The sequence below is a fragment of the Prinia subflava genome, chromosome 15 (genome assembly GCF_021018805.1).
Source record: "Prinia subflava isolate CZ2003 ecotype Zambia chromosome 15, Cam_Psub_1.2, whole genome shotgun sequence".
Lineage (NCBI taxonomy): Eukaryota > Metazoa > Chordata > Aves > Passeriformes > Cisticolidae > Prinia > Prinia subflava.
The window spans coordinates 10,445,613-10,466,656 of NC_086261.1; the positions used below are offsets into that span (position 1 = coordinate 10,445,613).

General features: G+C 39.3%; 1 protein-coding gene across 1 annotated transcript in view; it reads left to right on the top strand.

Moving 5' to 3' along the window:
• FBN1 (fibrillin 1) overlaps positions 1 to 21,044 on the top strand; it is a 141,157-nt gene that overhangs the window by 48,884 nt on the left and 71,229 nt on the right. Inside the window, exons 7-13 of the mRNA XM_063412183.1 lie at positions 3,068 to 3,265; positions 6,518 to 6,643; positions 11,042 to 11,167; positions 13,262 to 13,420; positions 16,284 to 16,442; positions 17,759 to 17,899; positions 18,671 to 18,790. Of these exons, the coding sequence (XP_063268253.1) occupies positions 3,068 to 3,265; positions 6,518 to 6,643; positions 11,042 to 11,167; positions 13,262 to 13,420; positions 16,284 to 16,442; positions 17,759 to 17,899; positions 18,671 to 18,790 (1,029 nt within the window). The remainder of the gene's footprint in view (positions 1 to 3,067; positions 3,266 to 6,517; positions 6,644 to 11,041; positions 11,168 to 13,261; positions 13,421 to 16,283; positions 16,443 to 17,758; positions 17,900 to 18,670; positions 18,791 to 21,044) is intronic.

Consider the following 21,044-nt stretch of genomic DNA (forward strand, 5'->3'; position numbering starts at 1 on the left):
TGTGTAAATAGCTTTTTGAGGTATATTTTCCTTCTTTCTCTCTTTCCAGCTCCTGACTGGTCACTGGTACCTTGTGTTTGAGCTTTACTCATTGAAGTATTTTGAAAAATCACAAATGACATGAATGTATAAGGAAACTTTGATGCTACAAAATAAGGATTGGGGTTTTAAGCTCATATCCTTTCCATTTTGTCACTGTGTTAGTAGAATCTCATTTTCTTCTTGTAGGCCTTCATCTTGTAATAAGTAAAAAAATCATAAACTCACAATTTAAAACACTTCAATTTTAAAGCTCTTTTTATTTGGCCTCTGTAGTAAAAAAGTGGATTGAGGTGTGGATTTCTCTGTGGCCTTAGGCTGGCATGTACATTCAAATGATCTTTTTCATATGGATTTTCTGACTTTCAGAATTTTCCATTTAAGAGCAGAGAAGAAAAAATAACTTCCTAGGGAAAATGTGGAAGACTGTATTTGAGAAAATAGAAGGAAAACTGTATTTAGAAGAAAACCGAGTTTTAAGAACAAAATTTATCAAGGCAAAATATTTGGTGAAAATAGAGTCTCTAATTTGCCATCCTAAAGTGTTATGAACTTGAATAATAACAAATAGGAGCCAGACTTGTTTGGTTTTGAGTGCATATTTTACCAATGTCCTGTTACTGAGACCTTGTGGAAAGATTTGCATTATTATGAAGTTAACTTCATTGGGTTCACCATATTTCTAAGACATATTAGCCACTGCTAAGTCATTTATAGCTTGAAAGCAAACAATTGTAAATGCTGATCCATTCATATCCTGCCATAAAACACAAGATGGGTTATTCACTGCTGTCTGACGCGTGCTCCCCCTGCGAGGGAGAACAAAATTACTCCTTTTAAACCCATCTATATATAAATGGCAGGGGCACAATCTACAATGGGGGATTTCATTCTGGGGAGGTACCCAGAAGATTTCCTGTTGCCAACACAAAACTATGGCATTTCTAAAGAAATTGTTGCCTCTTTTAATATTTTGAGTTACAGCGTTGGGAGTTTTGCATAGAGTAAAGCACATATTCTTATTTTGATCAAGGATGACAAATCGATCTGGGAAATATTTTTTTATTTGATAGGTATAATTGATCATGATTTATTTGTATTAATTTCTGTGTTGAAGGAATAAGATAAAGCTTCCAAAGCTGCATTTCTAGAATGAGAAATGAGAAAGAAGGCAATGTAGGTTTTGACAAAAGCCTGGGAAAATTCAAGCAGTTACAAAAAAGTTTTAAAATAGGGAAAAACCTAATAGAAGCTGTAGTGTAGAAAATTCATATGGGAAATGAAGGGACACAATAAGAAATACCAAGCCAAAGAAAGTTAAGACAATGATAAGGAATTAAGTAATCAAGGGCAAGAGAGATGTTATCAGAGATTCTCTCTCGTTTCATGATGAGGTTGATGGAATTGCTAGAGAAGGGTGGGAGAAGTGTTTGGTAAATGTAGCTGTACTGTTTGGAGGGGATAGGAGGGGAATTTATACTTGAAATCTGATAGCCTTTGAGGCTGAAAGTAAATAGCAGGAATTGGATTTATGTATTTTTATACAGCTAGTCCAGCTAACCAGGGAGCCTGAAAATAGCTAATGGGTTCTCACAGGTTAATTCTCCATAGAGCTGGAAATACAAGACATTTCCAGAGACTGAAAGAAAATTGTTGTTGATCCAGTATTATAAAATGAAGAGAGATTATCTGAATGATTATAGGTGTGTTAAACAGACTGAAGATAGAATGGCAGTTACTGGAGTGATACATAGTTAATGAAGAATAAATAGTATTTAGTGTCATTTAGTACAAGTTCATTAGAGAAAGGTCCTTTGATCTAACTCGGTATCCTTTCTGATACCATCAGTGAATTGATGAAGATAACAGTAGCAGTATAGCATTATTGTTTGCCTTACAGGATTTCTGTTAGCCATTTTATTAATTGTATCAGAATGGCTTGATCAATTAGCAGAATGCTGTAGCATACGGACACAGCATCTGTGGCTGGCACAAAGATTAATTAAATGATAGACTTCAGGGTGCATCTGGTGTGAGGAGACAGAGCAGATGAAAAAGACATCCATTTTCACTTCTGCCTTATTTAACACTTTTAAACAATGGTTTAGTGAAAACATATTATTGTTAACAAACTTTGGATGTGGCATTAAAATTGGAGGAGTTTATAATGACACGACTCTAAGGCAGTGTGGATTACTTAGTGACCTTGGATGATGTATCTGGTAACTACTTCAGTATAAACAAACAACAGGTTCATAATTTGCTGGCTGTGCTTACAGGATGCTGGACTCTGTCCTGGTGCACTGTAACAAAAAAAACATTTTAGAGTTGCTTGTGAAGAATTAACTGGAGTGTGCACCCCGGATGTACAGGAGACAGCAAGAGTTGGCAGTACCACTGGTTGGTTTTTGCCCTTGCAGGATAGAAAAAAAAGGAAGCCTCCTAGTGTTTTAATAACATCTTAGTTTGATTCTGTCTGTTGGCTGTGGCTTGTCCTACCATAAACAAATCAGAGCAGATGTGTTCCACATGCCCTCTGTTCAGCTGTAGGCAGAGCTTGCCCACATATCTGGTAGGGCATATGCCTGAAAAGCAGCGAAAGCTGTCCTCAGAGAGCTTCCTGTAGTCTGTATTCGCTTCCCTGGAGCCTCGTTTGAGAACAACCATCCAACTTGTGGAAATAAACATCCTAACTCTTTTATCAGTATTCGTTTAAATAATGCACTGAATATTTAAAAGAAACTGAAGGAAAGACCTGGGGAAGAATACGATGAGTGATTAAATGAAGCAGCAAAGGGGACCTACAGATATTACATTCCTGCAAAAGTAGTCACTGTTTGTTTCCAGTGGATTTCAGTTAAAGAGAGAGAAAAAATTCCTCTGCAGAACATTTCTAATATAAATTTTTGGGTTGGTGGGCAAGTTGTGTGAAAAAGGATTGCCTAAATGTGCTGTTGTTTAGCTTTATTAGGAGTTTTGCTGTGTATTTTTACTGTGATGCTGATCAGGTTTCCTGTTTTTGGCACAGATTACAGGACCGGCCCTTGCTTCACTTTGGTCACCAACCAGATGTGCCAGGGCCAGCTCAGTGGGATTGTGTGCACAAAAACCCTGTGCTGTGCCACTGTGGGGAGAGCGTGGGGCCATCCCTGTGAGATGTGTCCTGCCCAGCCGCATCCCTGCCGCCGAGGCTTCATTCCAAACATTCGAACGGGGGCCTGTCAAGGTAAGTTAGCAGCAAAGCTTCCCCAAAAGCTGCTGAAATTGTTACTGGATTAATCTTAATTGAGTTACACTGCTGTGAATAACCTGTCCTAAGGCATTCTCAGCTATATGTGTGAAGAATGGAAAAACACTGTCAGATGCATTACTTCATGATTCAGTGAGTGCCTGATGTTCGAGTGAGTACATTAGTAGCTCAGGTCATGTGAGAGCAGCCAGCATCTTAATGAATTTCTCACTGCCAGCAGTGCTTTCCCTTGGTTCTGTGATGGTGTTTTTCTGAGTGTACCACTCGATCATTCTGTGCAGGAATTTGTTCTGCTCTCAGAGTGCACTCAAAACATGCAAACATCAGTCTGTGGCAATTATGCCCCAGTTATCAGGTGTGAGATTTTTTAGCTAAAAGTTGTGTAATATGGATTCATCTTGGATGTCTTATCTCTTGAGCTACACAGCTTTGACCCAGAGAAAAGTGCCTGTCGTGCCATTTGTAATGCCTTATTATATATTTTATACAGTTTTGGAAATGCATTTGCATTTGTTTCAAATCATAAAATCCACCCAGATGTTGCTTACTTCTTTCAGAGCATGCCTCACCATAGAAAGTCCTTACACTGCTTTTGGCTTTTATTCTAATACTTCCAGCTGTATAAATTCTTTTATTGTCTGGATGTCTGGCAGGAAACAGGAGAAAGTTAACAGGGGCAACTATGTATTAAACTGATGTGGATTATTCATTCCCAGCACCATATCTTTGGGGCCAGTTTATTTCAATCTGTCTAACATTTTCTAATAAGTTACAATATTTTTGAAACTAGGGAAGATAAAGATTATAAATCTATGTGTAATTTTATATAATCATGAAATTCCTATGAAGGGACTTCAAGGCATTCCATTGCATTAAAAATGCAGATGTCACAGGCCAAGTCATGGCTGGTGCCTGCAGACAGACATGATGAACTTCAAGATGGACACCATGGTTGTGTGCATTGCATGATGTGTCCATATTTTGACCTCAGTGATTCTGTTCCCCCTCTCACTCTAAAGGTCAGAACTAAATTGTGCAGGAATCTGTGAACCGAGGTTCGGGACAAATTTGAAAGCTTATGTACATAAATATGTGGCCCACACCCCTGAACTTATGCCACACCTAGTTATATCCCTCTTGTTTGTGTCATGGGAAAGCTGTGATGAACTCTCCGATGGGTTTGTGCAGTTTGGAATAGGGATAATTCTGCTTACTGCACATTTCTGAGCAAGCAGCTACGTTGATGCTGATCTGTATGTGGTGCCAGCACAGTTTTGGCCCAGTATGTTTGACTGGTGTTTTCCAGTTTTCCCTTCTTAAGTATTGTGTCTCTAATTTCAACAGATCTTTTATGGAATCACATAGTAGCTTTATTTTTCATGTAGTTGTACTAAATCCTTTTGAAATCAGATAACATCCATTCAGGCTGAAGACATTTCAGAGATTTCACATCCATATTCAGTCTAAATAAAGGAAAAAAGGTTAAATAAAATCCATGTTCTCTGAGGGAAAAGAAATCATTATTATTGTGTGGAGAAGTAAAAAAAAAGTAAAGAAACAGTGAGGGCAAGGTTATTTTCAAAAGTAAATAGAGTATCACTGCCCAAAGTTTGACTTTGGCCGAAGGTTAAATTAATATCACAGCTGAGGTTTTTAAAGACACAAAGAAGAAAAATAAAACCAAAAGGTGGGATTTTGAAACAGACATAGTGACTCAGAAGCATGACTTCTGTTTCTTGAGTTTTTGAGGTTTTTTTAATTCAGTGCAGTGCCATGCAGTCTGGCTGATTGCAGTTACTAAAGCACAGCCCATTGCTGTAGCTCCAGTCCCAGCAGCAGTGTGGCTGAGTCGAGGCTGTGCTGGCTGTGCTGCTGTGTCACCTCCCAGCACAGCAGTTCCCTCAGGGACAGCTCTGCTCTGCTGCTGCACCCTGACCTGGGCCGGTTCACCCCAGGATCTTTACACAACACTTTGCCTTGTGGTGCAGATACACTCCTTGGCATTCCTGAGACTTCCTACTTGTGGCTCCCAGGAAAATTGCCTCTTAGCCTTGTGTACAGACATAATACTTCACTTTTCAGACTTCAAGACACATCAGAGCTGTGTCTCTGGGATTTATAAAGTGAGATTTGAAGGCATCATCTCCTTCAGCTTGTGTCCCTGCATTGAAACCTTTGTCAGGTGAAGCCCAAGAACTCAAGCAAGCAGTTGTTAGGAGCCGGCAGTTGGTTCTCCTGAGGAGATGCGGGAAGCATGAGCATTTGGATCGGAGAGTGGAGTGCTCTCTGCTCCTGAAGGAATTCCTGAGCAGCAGAGACAGGGCAGCCCCTGGGGACTGTGAGCCAGACTTCCCCAGTGTCCTGTTGCAGTGCCACTCCTCCTCCTTTAGCCTCTTTTCTGTGGTTGTTGTTAAGCCATAGCAACACTTCTGCAGCTAAGTGACGACACACATGTTGTTGTGCTAAAATAATTGTGAGGCCAGAAACTGGGGCCTCTTGAAAATGTTTGTCTTGAGCTTACTACCTAGCCAGTGATATCATCCTTGTTGTTTCATTTTCCTCAGTGAAAAAATGAAAAGCAAAGAAAGAAAAATAGAAGGGAAAACCCCCTCAAATTTATGTATGTCCAAGCAGTCATTAATAATTCCTCCTGAGACATAATTATGGCTATGAAACTTTTTGAGTCAAATCCTAACCACAGTCTAATGTCATCAGTGCTGATCTTGCTGGAGTGTCAAGTTAATAATTTCCATCAGAAATGATTCTGCAGTTGCTGTGCCTCTCCGTGAGGCCCTCTCCGTGCACACTGCAACTGCTCCTCAGTGATGGTGGCCTAAGCTGTATGGAGTTGCCAAGATTTTTGACAGGGCAAGTGATTTTGGGTGACCAGCTTTAGACACTTCAAAGAAACTTGAGTTCTGGCAGGCTGTGTTTTCTGCACACCATTCCCCAGATGTTTTGGAAAAACAAAGCAATAGCAGTTAGATATTTAATGTCTGTAACAATAATAACCATGTGATTTCTTGCAGAAAATATTTAGAGTACTGTACTTAATCATACTTTGTATAGAGTAATTACAAAATTAGTGTCTGTCTTCCCAAGCAGGTATCATAATATTATGATGGGGGAACAGAATTAGGCATATTTGATTTCCGTGTAGACAAATTATTATGGCTGTTCTTGAGAAATGAAATAAAAGTGGGTGTTTTTTCCTTTTTTATATTGTAGATGTGGATGAATGCCAAGCCATCCCTGGGATCTGTCAAGGGGGAAATTGCATTAATACTGTTGGATCTTTTGAGTGCAAATGCCCAGCTGGACACAAGTTTAATGAAGTAACACAAAAATGTGACGGTAAGAACTTCGAGAACTTTCTTCTGAAAGTAGAAGGGGGAGAGTCTTCTTTTGGGGGACCAACTTTGTTTAACAGTTTGTAACAAACTTACTGTCTTTTTTGCCCTGAGTGTGCAAGCAGCATTATTCACAACAATTACAAATAGGTGTACATTTTCCCAAAGCAGAGGATGTTAAATATTGGCCCTGCAACTTTTATAGCCTTTTTTTATTCAAGTAACATTTCAGACTTGAAGGTACATCTAACATTAAACATTAGAACATTAAAAATACTTTCCAGCTGATATGTTGTTTTAGAAATGCTTGAGGCACACGTGTCTTTGTGGATCTTTTGACCAAAAAGTGTATATGACTGGAAGGTTCAACACATTCCTCCCTACTCAGGTGAACTGTATTTAACATAAGTGGGAGTTTGACACTGCTGCGTGAAAACTGCTGAATTGTGCTCTAAACTCAGTTTTCATTACAGTTGCATATGTTACAGAAGGACAAACATTTTATCTTCCCTTCCTAGTCATCCTAGCTTGGGGATACAGCAGGTGCTAGATATTAGTGTGGAAATTTGCAGTGTGTGATTATGGATGGGATCAGGCTTATTTTTTACTGTCATTTGATAGTATTTTTTTCTTTCTAATATAATAATCAAGCACAGATGTCTCCTTTGCGTTAAGAGAATTTTGAGTACATAAGGAACATAGCACTAAAATGTGTTAGTTGCACATTATTGATTTGTATTTACATTGAAGTTCACATGATGTTTAACTCTTGCAAATGATTCTGCTTTCAGTCATTAGACTAAATTAACTTGAGCAGACAAGTTTCATAAGTAGCTAATGATTTTGGAATGCCAACTTTCAGTACAACATAAATATTTGTGAGAGAAAGGTGTGCATTCATCATCCTTTCTTGCATCAAGAGCCCTTTAAGAAACACTCAAAACTTTTTAATCATTTTAGAAGAATTATGAATTAATCTTTCAAAAGAAAAACCTCTATTGTAGGCAAAATTTTATAATTTATTTGCAGGTTAGGGAGGGCAATTTCAGAAGAGTTTGTACACAACATGGTTTACATATTGCCTGCCAATGATTTTGGCAGAATGTGACCTACATTTAGAATAGAACAACATTGCAAGTGTTTCCTTCTGTGGATGAAGTACCAAGAATGTGGTGAATAGGAGAGACTGAACATGTGCCTTGTTAAGTATTAATACATGAAAAGCTGAGAGCTGTAGGCTGCATCTCATAAACATTTTGATAGTATTTTTCAACTGCTGAATCATTTTAAAAACAAACCCCAACCAACAACCAAAGAACAAAAACCCCAAACAATCATCACCCTCAGAGCCTGCTCTTGCTAACAGTTAAGGAACTGGACTCAAGAACCTGCTATATGTTGCTGTGTTCCCAAATCCTGCCACAAATTTCCTGCCCCATTTGTGAAATCCCTTTGCAGTGATCACCTGGTTGCAAAGTTCAGATGAATTTTTCCTTCTTCAAATTCATACCTGTTAATTTTTGAACCTCTGCAGACAAAGAGTTACTTTCAGTACATCTTCATATTTATGTACCAAGCAATTATAGTTGAAGCTGTGTAGGTATTAATACAATTCAAAGAATGAAAAGTACCAGCTTTATACCAGTGGCATGAAATAAGATAGATACACAACATTTAAGAGCATGATCATGCAACAACAGCCTACCCATCCTGTTCTTTCTAAACTATCTTTTGGATTTTTTTAAGACAATATAAGATAATATGTTTGGCTTACAGTAATTAACTGTAGTTAATGATGATACATAATGAATAACATCTGATTGTTTGCTTGGTTTAGCTTCCTATTTAGCAAGTAGGACTTCTAGCAGTTGAAAAATGTCACTGATTTAGTTCGACTGAGAGCTACCTGCTGAATTAGCAGTACTGTTTTTTCAGGGAGTCTCCATTAAAGTAAGAACATAATAGCAATTGTCAAGGACAGGTAAAGAGTCAACAAAATGGAAAGTGAGAGGAGGTTGGCCGAGGTTCTCTTTGTTAGCATAGCTGGTAGAAATCTGTATTTTACCTGCTGTTATTTCACTGCTTGATATAACCATTTCTTTCCCATTTGCACTAATGCTGAGGTAAATTCTATTTTTTGTGGTGACCAGGGGAGTAATCTTTCCTGGAGTGACATTTAAGTCTGTGAGTACATCAAGTGTACTTACCTTTGTAAAACTCACATACTTAACAACAACAGTGTTGCTTATATGGACGTCAACACTAATATAAATAGTGAAAAACTGTTTGGGTTAGGCTTAACCTTATAATAAAGAGTGATGATTTTGCTTTTAGAAAGGTCAGACTCTATATAAATAGTGGCAATACTGGCTTTAAGATAAACATTGGTGAATTTGAGTCAGAAAATGCTTGAATCTGATCCATTTACAATTGCATTTTTCTCTGTTAATTAAGGGCTTTATTCAGACCAAAATTCAATTTCCACATTTTTTGTCACTGAGACTTGTGGGACTCCTGTGGTGTATAATCTTGGAGCAGAAGCCAGAAGTCTCTTAGCAGTGCTCCCAGGGCACTCGGACTTGAGGCTTTGGCAACGTCCTTGAAGTGCAGTGAACAAAAAGTCACACCCCTCTCCCACACCCAAGTGAGGAATGTGACCCACATCAGGACAACTGGCAAGATGCTGGGGAAGAATGTGTGCACAGGGGACCCAAGGCCTTGCTGCACTTAGGATGGCTGAGTCTGCAAACTTGGGTTATCTCTGTGCCATCCCAGTCCCTCCACTACTTTCCTGCAAAGGCAAGGGGCCACAAAAATATTACAGCATCCCACACTTTACCTAGGAGACCAGGAGTTGTTGGTTTTTATATTACTGTCTTCACAGAGGAAGTAGAACCGAGATCCTTTCTACTTGCTAAAATGCTCATTAATGGTCCTGTGGGACTTTGGGTGTTCCCCCATCTGTTGGGGCCAAATTCCAATTTAGGCGTTACATTTAAGCTCTTCCAGTCCTTTTTAATGACTACAGTATTATTCACTCCTTGCCTTGGTGTGCTGGGTGGTGTTGCAGTATTTCATCTCAGAAATTTTTGTGGTTGGTGAAATCATTATTACAGTCATGTGTCTGTCTTTTCGTAGATCTCTGGAGGAGAGGTTGGGTAGGGTCCTGTGATGCCATTATTTCTAGCTGGATGCTCCCTGTCAGGAGAGCAGCTGGGTGATTGTAGATGGCTGTGACAAGCAGATGTCATTGATCAGCCTAGAGAATAACCTCCCTTTGTGCTCTGTTTGGCTGGTTCTTCTTGTAGGTGCCACGGAAAAGAGTGAGCTGATTTTAAGCTCAGCAGAACTTCAGGTTCCTAGGAGATGAGGGCAGTGCTGATTAAATACAGCTGCATTGTTGAGACAGTCACTGGGAACCAAGGGCAAAGTAACTGCACATCACAGGCAGACTACTGGTGGTAATTAAAGAACACTTGGGGTGACATAGGTCATTATTCACATAGCTGTAGATTATATAAACTAACTGTGGAAGAAACCCTTCAAGTTCCTTCTGTGCAGCTATAGTGACTTGTAAGAATTTATTAGGTTTTTTTCCTTTCGACTTTGAAAATTTTTCTTCATTATATCTATGATGATGATTTAGTATATGGATTGAGATTTGATAGTGAAGACAATCATGGTATTGAAACTTTATTTTAAAATCACTGACAAAATGTAGGGGGAATTATGTATGCTGCCTGGTTTCTGCAGTAGATATTTTGGTTACACTCTAGAAACCTGTTGAAACTTCAGAACATTGATTTAGTGGAGAAAGTCAGGGAAGATAATTTTTGTTGCCTGTAGTCATCCTGGTCTGAGTTGTACTCCTGTCACATTGCATTAGTTGGACAATACCTAGTTGCTCAGTGCTTTTGTATGGGGGATTTCCAAGACCAACTCTAGTGCAGTAAGAAAGACAGGCAGTTCAGGAGGGGGTACATGTCCCTGTGAGTCTGTGTTGAACCAGTGCCTCGGTGTGGTACCAGGAGATGCTCTGCTGCTGGAGATAACAGCTAAGCTCCTGATCTCTGTGACATCACACAGTTTGCACTCTGGTCCCAACGCAGTTTTCTTAGTTCTAGTGTGCAGAATTTGGACTGGATGAGTTACAGTTTTCTTAGAGTTAGTAAATCTCTGCAGTAAAACTTTTGCAATTTACAGATATTATATTTTCAATTTGCAGATACAATATTTTTTTAGGTTCTGTTTCATTCTGTTTATCAGATGCCTAATGAAAGATGCTAATTCAAAATTACTGATTATGCCCTGAGTTTGATTATTACTACTAATTATAAAATACCTTTTCTTGTGCCAAAACTAATTCAGCTAACCTGCCCTTGCATCTCTTTTTGTCTTCAAGATATCGATGAATGTAGCACCATTCCTGGAATTTGTGAAGGAGGAGAGTGTTCAAACACAGTTAGCAGTTACTTCTGCAAGTGTCCTCCAGGGTTTTATACAGCTCCTGATGGCTTAAAATGCATAGGTAAGTAGAATCCTGTGACCAATGGGACAGTAGGTGTTATAAAAATTCATTAGTGTCTAAAATGCATAACAATGTGTCAGAACATATTTCAACTTGTAACCTTGAAATCCTTCTTTTATATAGTACATCATGTGCCTGTATATGTGTACTGCAATGAGTTTTCCATTTACAGTACATTTCTTCATTGAGACCTTCTCTTTTATTTTTCTACTGCAGTTTTTCTGTTATGTCATATTTGTTGCCTTAGAACTTGTTTAAAGGTCTCCTTGGTATTGTTGCTCTCATGTTTGTCTTTAATTTAGTCCATTTTATATTCAGCACTCATTTAGAAAAGCAAATTTGCATTCCAACTGTTACAACCCTAATGCAGGTCTTTGCCATTAAAGGAAGTAATGTGATAAGCTGAGTATGGGACATTTTAATGTGCTTTTATGTTGATGATTTGGCAGAGCTGTTCTCTCAGGCTTTCACTGTGGTAGAGCAGAACCCATCTTCCAAAGGCCAGACCAGGAACCAAAGAACTTTGTGAATGAAATGACTGCCACTGCAGTGCCAAAGCCCTGAAGGAGCAGTGTTAGCTCTTAATGCTTCTGGGAAGCATACAGCCTGCTCTGAGGCACGTCTAGTAGTTAATTAATTTTTTTCTCTCATTTTTTGCAGTAACTTATTTGTTAAGTGCCAGTGCTGAATTTTGGGCAAAAATCAAATGCAAGGTTTATTTCCTCAGTTTTAGCATATTCATTTAAAGGCTCTTACACAGTGCCAACACTAGGAACCAAGACAACATCTTGTGTTTAGTACCATTGGTAGGAAATAATTTTGGAAAAAAACTCCAAAGAATCCCAAACTTCACCGAGATCAGTACCAAATAATACTAACTTTCCCAAGAAATCTGGAAGTAGTTTGGGTTATGATTCATTTTGAATGGTGCCATTCAATTTCTGCAGGCTGTCAGAAATAAACTGTTTTTCTTCCATCATCAAAAATAACTTTTCTGTAGATTTGATGCATACTGTACACTTAAAATGCCAATGGGAATTGCCTTTATTGCTTCAGACTAATAGCTTCTAAATTGCTGTGTATCATTAAATCATTGATTACTGCCTGTACTTAATATTTGTGAGCAAGATTTACCTTTTTGTAACATAAATTCTGTAAAGCACTGGTACTAGACAGATGAATCCACCATGCCCTGGATACTGTAGTGTTTCTTTAGGGAATGATGTCTGCGGTTGTAAGACTAAATCTGCAACTTTTCCCACTACATTTTGACAGCAAGTATTTGTATATTTTAGAAACAAATTTGGTCTGGTTTATCATGCAGCGTCAAATCACATTACAGCTTACATTGAGTTTGACATGATGTGACATACTGTGAAACAATTCCTCAAAGCTTCAGATGGTATCACAAGATTATTTTTTATGATTTTTTTAATCCTGTCCACATTTTCTCGTCCTCTAAGCTGAGCTCTGATTAACAACATTGCACAGAGCTGAGTATGTAAAATCTGGGTACAGGACATTCTTTGTACAACACATGCTTACCCTTTTCAGACAGGAAGCAAACAGATCTCCATAAACAACAGTGTGATTGCACCAGTTAAAACTGTGTTGCTCTTTCTTGCCTGCAAGCCTATATCTTGTCAAATCACTACACACTTCAGCTGGGGAAGTCATGACTAATGGAAAATGAACTAATGCTTTGTGAGCTGCACTGCTGTGAATTTACTGCTGTGCATCAGTGCTTTCAAATCAAGACTTAATTTATCTGGTAGTATCTTTAATAGAGATGACGCTGCAATTTTTATTTAGGGCCATGGAAGGATTTGTTGTTATATACTGAATATATGTTTTGACTGCATTTTTGCCTCTATTCTTGCATTGCTGCTCTGTATTTCACTGCAGCTTTCTCACAGGTTACACCTGAGTCCAAAGCAGCCCAAATGCTGCCTAGACTTTTAAATTTTCCGATTCTTGTAATGTTGCAAGGGCTATATCATTGATAATGAAATCACTCCAAGGGACCTTTCCCTTTTGTGAAAGCCGCGTTCCTCACTGAACTGACGGTCACCATGCGTTTCCTTCTCTCGGCAGACGTGCGCCCTGGGTTCTGCTTCTCCGCGCTGAGCAACGGACGCTGCGGCGGGCAGCTGCCGCAGCCGCTGTCCAGGATGCAGTGCTGCTGCGACAGCGGCCGCTGCTGGGCCCCCGCCCCCGCCGCCGCGCCAGAGATGTGCCCCATCCGATCCACCGGTACGAGCCCGCCTGTGCCTTCATCACCGCGGCTCAACACTGAGCTGGCAGTGATTGCTTTGTGGGTTGTTTTTAGCCGTAGTGTTTTCATTAAAGAGCTACACAGAATGGTTGAGGCTGAAGGGCACCTTGGCAGATTGTTCAGTCCAACTCCCCTGCTCAATCAAAGCCCCCTATGGAAGAGGGCTCAGGACCCCCAGGAGGGCAAGCAGACAGAAAGAATCATTTGTTGCTAATTAGTGTTTTGTAGCCAAGTTATTCTGACCTTACCTGCTCCAGATTTGTTTTCAGCATCCTCTTCAAAGTCCTCTTCAAGATCAAGTTACTTTCTCTAGATGCTTCTAATACATCCCTATTCCCTCTGCATTTTCATTCTCCTTGGGAAACTGGGATTTCCTTCCTCATGACAAGCCATGTATTTCCTGAAATTTGACACAGAAGATGATTTCTCTCTGCTACCAAAATGTGCACTTCTTTATTGCCTCCTTGTGTATTGAGATCCTCAGATAATGTATCACTTGAACTGAGAGAAGATGGTGAGCAGACTGTTAAATTAAGTATGAGGGAGTGGAGGGAAGATGATTTTGAGATTGTTTAGGACTGGAGACCTAATAAAATGCTTTAGAAAAGGAGAAGACAAGAAATTTAAGAATTTATGGGACGTGCAGAGTTTATGGAGGAATGGGATTGTAACATTATAGCAGCGTAACTCTGAAGGAATTGTCAGAGCTCATATTATGGGAGTTTTTATTATACTTGTTTTTAATACTTTGAGTGAAACTGCATAATACTGGAGCAGGAGTCTACAATCAGGACTGTTGGGAGGCTTTCTCTTCTGTCACTGTCTTATTAGTAATATTTAAACATGTTAAAAGTTCAAAACTGGCTAGAATAATGCTAAAAACATAGTACACTCTATTGATAACCATCTGAAATAGGAAGACAAGGAGAAATTTTTCAGTCTTAACACAGATCTTGCTTTCCTGAAATACTTTCTAATTATTCATATCTAACTGGTGAAAAACTGGGTGGAAAAGTAAAGTAATTTGGCCAAGGCTGCAGACTGAGACGTCATGGAGAAGGAGCTAGAACCCAGGACTTCCTGACTCATAAATCCATGCAAGGTCTTCCAGATCATGGTTACATGCCACTTCTTTTTTGGTTTTGCTTCTGACCTGAGATATAAATTGAGACTATAAATTACTCTTTTTAAAAGTGCTTTGAAATCCTTTGAAAAGCTTTATATGCATTTAAGGTATTGCTGTCATTATTTAATCAAGTTCACTTATTCCTTCCTTAGTTTTTCCTGGGAAAACAAGATGAGGAATTTAGAGCTGTCAGTGGCCCAAAGCCTCTTTAACTCTGGAATGGAAATTTACTGCAATATAAAGGGGAGCAGTAGCTGCATAATGTAACCAAGTAGTTGCATTTTAAATGTGGGCAGCAGACTCAATTGCTACTACAAAATAGTAGCTACAAAATTGCTAGAAATTACACATGGAAATTAAAGTTGCAATAAAAAAGGCTGGCACTGTATTTTATTATAACACGGCAGGAATTGTTTATGTGGAATAACAGGGTTTACCATTGACACTATTTAAAGACTAAAAGGAACAATAGAGGGAAATGCAGTGACACATGAAACAAACTGATCACCCAACAGCATGCAATAAATGCAAACATCATAATCAGAAAAAGCAGAACTTTAGGCTATGATGTTTGTTTAACAAATCCTCTGTGATTCAGGAAGAGCTTCTAATGTGTTTTGCAGGTGGAAGCAGATGTGATGAAAATGTTGAAGGCTGAAATATCCAGCTTAGTTCTCCCAAAATTTACTTTATTTTTCTGTTCTCATTTTTCCTTTTGTTTCAGGAATTCATTAATCTCTAGATTTTTTTCCCATTATATAATTCCTCTTCCCTGTTGTTCCACAGACTTGAAATTTTGAAGTTCAAAGATACTGGCTGCACAAATAATTACTTGTGTGCACACAAATTGTGAACATGATTTAGGTCAGCTGGAATGTGGTCTTTAATTGTGATACTCTGTGTGCATTTTTTGGATTGCAAGTTCCAAACCCAGACTCCCCAAAGACAAAAGAGTCATGGGCAAGAGGAAAAGTGGGGCAGTAGGGCAGATGCCACGAATAAACAATAGGAGAATGCAACACATTCAGCATAGACTGTGCTCACAGCAAAATAGATCATTTTCCCATCATCTGGAAAAGGATGTATTTGTGTGGATCTGACTTGGTTTCTCTTTGGCTACACTGCTTAGACTGGACTTTATTTGGTTTCTGCTTTTATTGGCAAACGTAATTTTCACAGGGAAATAGTGTTAGTGTATTCATTCTCTAATTGGTTTTGCCTCATTGCTTATATTTGTATTTCCTTGTTTTAGGAGGTTAACCTTTAAGAAACCCAGTTGAAACTGGGCTTTTTTCCCTGTTCAGTATTTTTCTAACTCTGTGGCAAGCTTTCTATTAAATTAACTTGGGATCAAATCCAGAAGTCTTCTTTAGGTAAACTTCACACTGAGTTCACCAAAGATTTTTGCTTGAAAGAAGACTAAGTAGATTAGGATCAGGTCCCTGCCTCACTGTTCAGTTTCATGTCCAGAATGTCAGTTCTGTTACCTTTTTACTGGCAGTCTTCTGACAAGTAACGTTGAGATTCTGTGGATTAATGACTCAATTCAGAGAGCAAAGCTTGTTACTATGAAGAAAACATATAGGCTCAGATTATTTTCCAGATTATTTAAGGTTTGTTATTGCTAATCTGAAACACTGCAAAAAGGGGGAGAGTTGGATTAGATGGAACAGGCTGCAAGAGTCTAAAAGAGCTTTCATGTTTTCATGTTTCAGACGAGTATCGTAAATTGTGCACAGTAGCTGCAATGCTGCCAGCAAGACCTGACCTTCCTCCGGCCCGTCCTGACATCATCCCTCCACCACTCATTCCTGGAGTTTACCCTCCTCCACATCCAGAAATCATCTATCCATCTCGGGCTCCACCAATTCATCGTAAGAGAGAAAGAAATAACCTCTGCTTGTGCCGTGTGCATTTAGCTTCTTTAAAAACGTGCATTTCTCAGGAGCAGTGTGCTCCCTTCAGATGAGGGTGTCTTTTACTTATTATTTACATGCACATGGAGGCTCTGGATATCCTTTTAATCAGAGCCTGCCTACCATGTACCTTATGGCAAGATATCTTTATTAGTAGTGTTTTCCCTGAAGATAGGTTTCAAAAATTACATTCTCATTGTCTGTACTGTGGCTCATGTATTGTAGTAGTTACATGGCTGTTATTTTAAGGCTGTTGTGAGCTTTGCTGTATGTCAGCACTTCCAGACTAGGCTGTGAAAGATATTTACATTAAAGAGCTTGTCTGAGAGAAAGTAACTTCTTTCAGATTGCTTTCCTCACTTGCACTTGGCCAGGTAGGAAATGTACTGATCAAAACACGACTCTGCTGGACACTGAGACTGACCCAGGGCTCAGAAAGAGCTATTAGCGTGATACACATGGATCAGTTAGTTTTCCCTAAAATAAGAAGGAGGCCAGAGCAGACTACCAATATAGAGCAACATATCAGTATAATATAACCCTTTTTCTGTCTTCCCTCAGAGAATTTACTACATGCCCATGTCATCTGGAGTAGGCACGTGCCACCTGAAATCTTTTGGCATAGCCACACACTCTTTTGCAAGTAAACATAAACTGATTTTGCCCAAGCTCTGTGCAGATGCAAGCAGTCTCTGCTTGCACTGGCACCAGCTGAAACTATTTAGTCTTGGTTCAGCACCAAGCTGAGCTAATAAGCCTAAGAGGCAAAGTATTTTAGTTCAGGCTGACACTGCACTGACGTAGCTGCACAGCTTCTGGTCAGCTGGTAGCAGGGACAGAGCCAGCTCGTGCCTGCCTGCCAAAGACAGTACAGGCACATTCCCAGGGTTATCCCTGCCCTCCTCACTGCTATCTGGGACACAGAAAACAATGAACCGGTCTGCCTGCTCTTTGCTACTCCAGGCGTTTAGTAGAGTCCCTGCAGTGCCACCCACTTTACCTCTAGATATGAGCAGACATGGTCCTCTTTGGCAGGACAAAAGATGAAAACACAACCAGACTTAGCTCAATGAAAATTTCTATGGTTGTTAGCTGTTTTCAGACAGATCTCTAAGAGTCAAAGTGCCATTGTCTCTCTCCCATTTCACTATGTAATTCACATTACAATGGAAGGTAAATGTTGATTTTTAATGGAAAGTCCTGCTCAAGTTGTAGATTATCAGAAGCTATTATGATGAACTATTAAAATATTTTCCCAACTGTTGTTATTTCAGCGATCTTGCCGGTGAACTTAACTGACTATTGCCAAACATTCCGACATCTCTGCCGTAATGGACGTTGTATTCCCACTCCTGGGAGCTACCGCTGCGAGTGCAACAAAGGATTCCAACTGCATGGCAGAGAGGAATGCCTTGGTATGTGGTTTTCTGCTGTAAATCACAGAGGGGAATTTCATTTGAGAGAAAAAAACATTCTTCTCCACACAATGTAATAACTGAGTTCTTAAATAGAAGAGCCCCATCTCCAAAAAAAACCCCACTATTTTAACCCCAGACTTTGAAGAATTGATTTATTTCAATGGCAAACTCATTTTTACAACAATTTTTGCCTTTAAAAGAAGTATTTAACAAATCTTGTAACAAAATTATACAGGCACAAGGATTTCTTATTTTGCTAACCTCTGACTATAATGTGTTTATTTGTTATTGAAAATTATCTCTTTAAAATGCTACCAGCTTTTTGAGTATGCAATGAGCTATAGTTAAAAAAAATCATAGACTTAGTAAGATTTACAAGTCCTCTTTAAGCTCATGAGTAGTATCTTGTTGGGCTCTTGAGACCTTTAAGTTTGGAACTCAGCAAGACTCAAATAACAGAAGCAAGGATTAACTGTCTCTTACAGGCAAGATTTTGGTTCTGTCAGAATCTTCAGTGGAGCTGGCAATGTGGAGATGTGGGATTAAGGCCTCTACCTCTCACACATGCAATATCTTACTGAAAATTCATTTTTCACAGCTCCTGTTTATCTTAAAACATGAGATCTCTTTTGGGATCGCAGGGATGTCCCCTTTTCTTATGGATTGAAGGGCACTATTTCTCCAACTACAAAATGATTAAATACCCCTGCAGGCAAAAAGAACTTTCAGCCAGTGTGGTAATAAAGTTGTATTGTCTGTGTTCTGCAGATATTGATGAATGTGAAAGGAATCCCTGCATTGGTGGAGACTGTGTGAACACCCAAGGGTCCTACATCTGCCAGTGCCGCGTTGGGTACCAGAGCACGGCGACCAGAACGGAGTGCAGAGGTAACGGGCGTACAGCCACATCTGCCATTGTCTGCACATCAGGAGGGAGAACAGCTTTCAAGTGAAATTTAACAGATGAGTCAAATATGAGAGTTGAAAAAAAAATAAATTCAGATAGGGCAGTAAAAATGACTGACCTGCAGGAACTGGCTGTTCACAGACTGGGTTATGAGAAAAGGCATTTTGTCTTGTGCTAAAAGGATCTTGGCACTATTTATGGCCTTGAAATAGAAGAGATATATTTTCTTGTTTTGTTTTTAAATATTGAGACATTGTTTCCTTTTGCTGCCTGAAGATCTCAAAGACAATTAAAAATCCCTTCTTTGGAGAAACCCTTTGTGTATAAAAAACTAAGGAAGCTGGGGGGTAAGATAAAACTTCCAGGTAAATATAAGGTTACACTGCCTGTGTGTTGTCTCTGCTCACTGCCAGAGAAAGAACTGAACTTAAATTATGGCAATGAAAATTTAGATATGGAAAAGTAGTGAGTGGAGCACTGGGAAAGTCTAGATGGGAGTCTTCCTGTGGCAGTGGGACCACATAATTTCTCAGCAGTCAACAAAGCTCTGTCAGGGTTTTGCACTCCCAGGTTGGGGTAGAGATTCAACTGTAAAGGTGGACAGATGCAGTCCTTTATAATTAAGGCATAATGAGAGATTTCTGGCAGAAGTATAAATAATTACTTTGATATTCCATAAGAAATGAAGCGTTTAAATGAAACAGGGTGTTTGAATGCTCAGAGTCACAGCTTGTCTTCATATTTTGCTTCCTGCACTGAGTACAGGGTGCAGAGCGTGCGCTCAGTCTGAGGCAGAAAGTTTCTCAAAAGCCAGAAGAAAGTTACCTGTCTTAGTGTGCATTTCTTTCTGTCCTTTTGTGAATCAGGAAGGTGTTTGTGATACAGAAGCTTGCTCTCCAGCCCAGGAGGTCATGCAGAGCCAGCACCACTGCTGCATGTTGCTGGGGAGTATTTGATCTAATTGCTGCCAAGCAGCTGTGTTGTGGAAGCATCTTCATAGCTCAGCTGACTGGTGGTGAGGGAGTGCTGAAGGGGAGTCTCAGCCGTGATGAATTTACTCATGAGTCATTTTTGTCACACGCTTTTAATTTGACTGATTCATTACACAAACACTTGGTTGTCAGAAGCCCAGTAGCTTAATGGCATTTAAGTGTGGTCACTTAGCAGTTCCTTTGCAGTCTATGGGAGCTGGGCTTGCTTGACAGCCAGAGCAGAAAATGCTGTGATCTGCAGGATCTTGGTTTTCTAAAGGAATTTTTAGGACCAGTGTAGGGAAAAGAAAAAGGTTAGAGGGGTGCATTTGGCAAAATGTACATATAGCACTGATGCTGGCCAAAATCAGCATTTGCTGTAGAATTACTTCGCATAACTACTTTGGATGTTGGGATTTTATTTTTTTGCATGCACAAATGTGTCTGTGCTGATGCGCTTTTGGAAATGTATTCCTTACGTCTGCTCTTGAAAAACGAAGTCTCTATAATGAGCAGATGTTTATCTATTCCTTTCTCTGAGGTTCCAGGGGAGAGTTTTTTCTGCATGATGACTCTGGTGACTAAACATTGCAGTCTGTATTGCAAGCTACTGATTCATCTGTTCTTAGGATCCCTTATAATTATAGTAGGAGCTTGGCTGAATTAATATTTTAATTGGAGACATAGGTGAATAAAGTAACTTTGTGGTTAACGATCTGAATAAAACATGATTCTCAGTTGCAGAAGAGAGCATATGAAATGGACCTCAAAAAAAGGTGAAATTTTGTGATGATTAGCTATGAATATGGGCTTTAATAGCTATGTGCTTATTGTAATCTGCTCAACATTTCTGATGAGAGAAGGTCAGGTCTTACAGGGAGATGAGAGCAATTTTGGATATTTCATTGAGAGAGGGGGTTTGATTTTTTGCAAGTTTCTCTGAGGAGACAAAAATGATGATATTATTTCATTTGAAAATTAGAAATGTCAGACTAGCGGTGGGACTCTGTTCAGCAGTGTGTATGTGAAGAACAGTAAGATTCAGTATTAATTTTCAACACATTTAAATGGCATCAGTTGCATAAATATACAAAACCTAATGAGTTCTAAAAATTAAAAGGCCTTGAGATGATGTGGCATTTCTGCCTGTCCTAAGGAAGAAAGCTGGTGGAGTAGTTGAACCCAGACACGGATGCAATCTTTTACAAGGGTACATCCCTTGTAAAAGAGGGATGAAAAGGTACTGAGCAGAGAGGAAACTCAA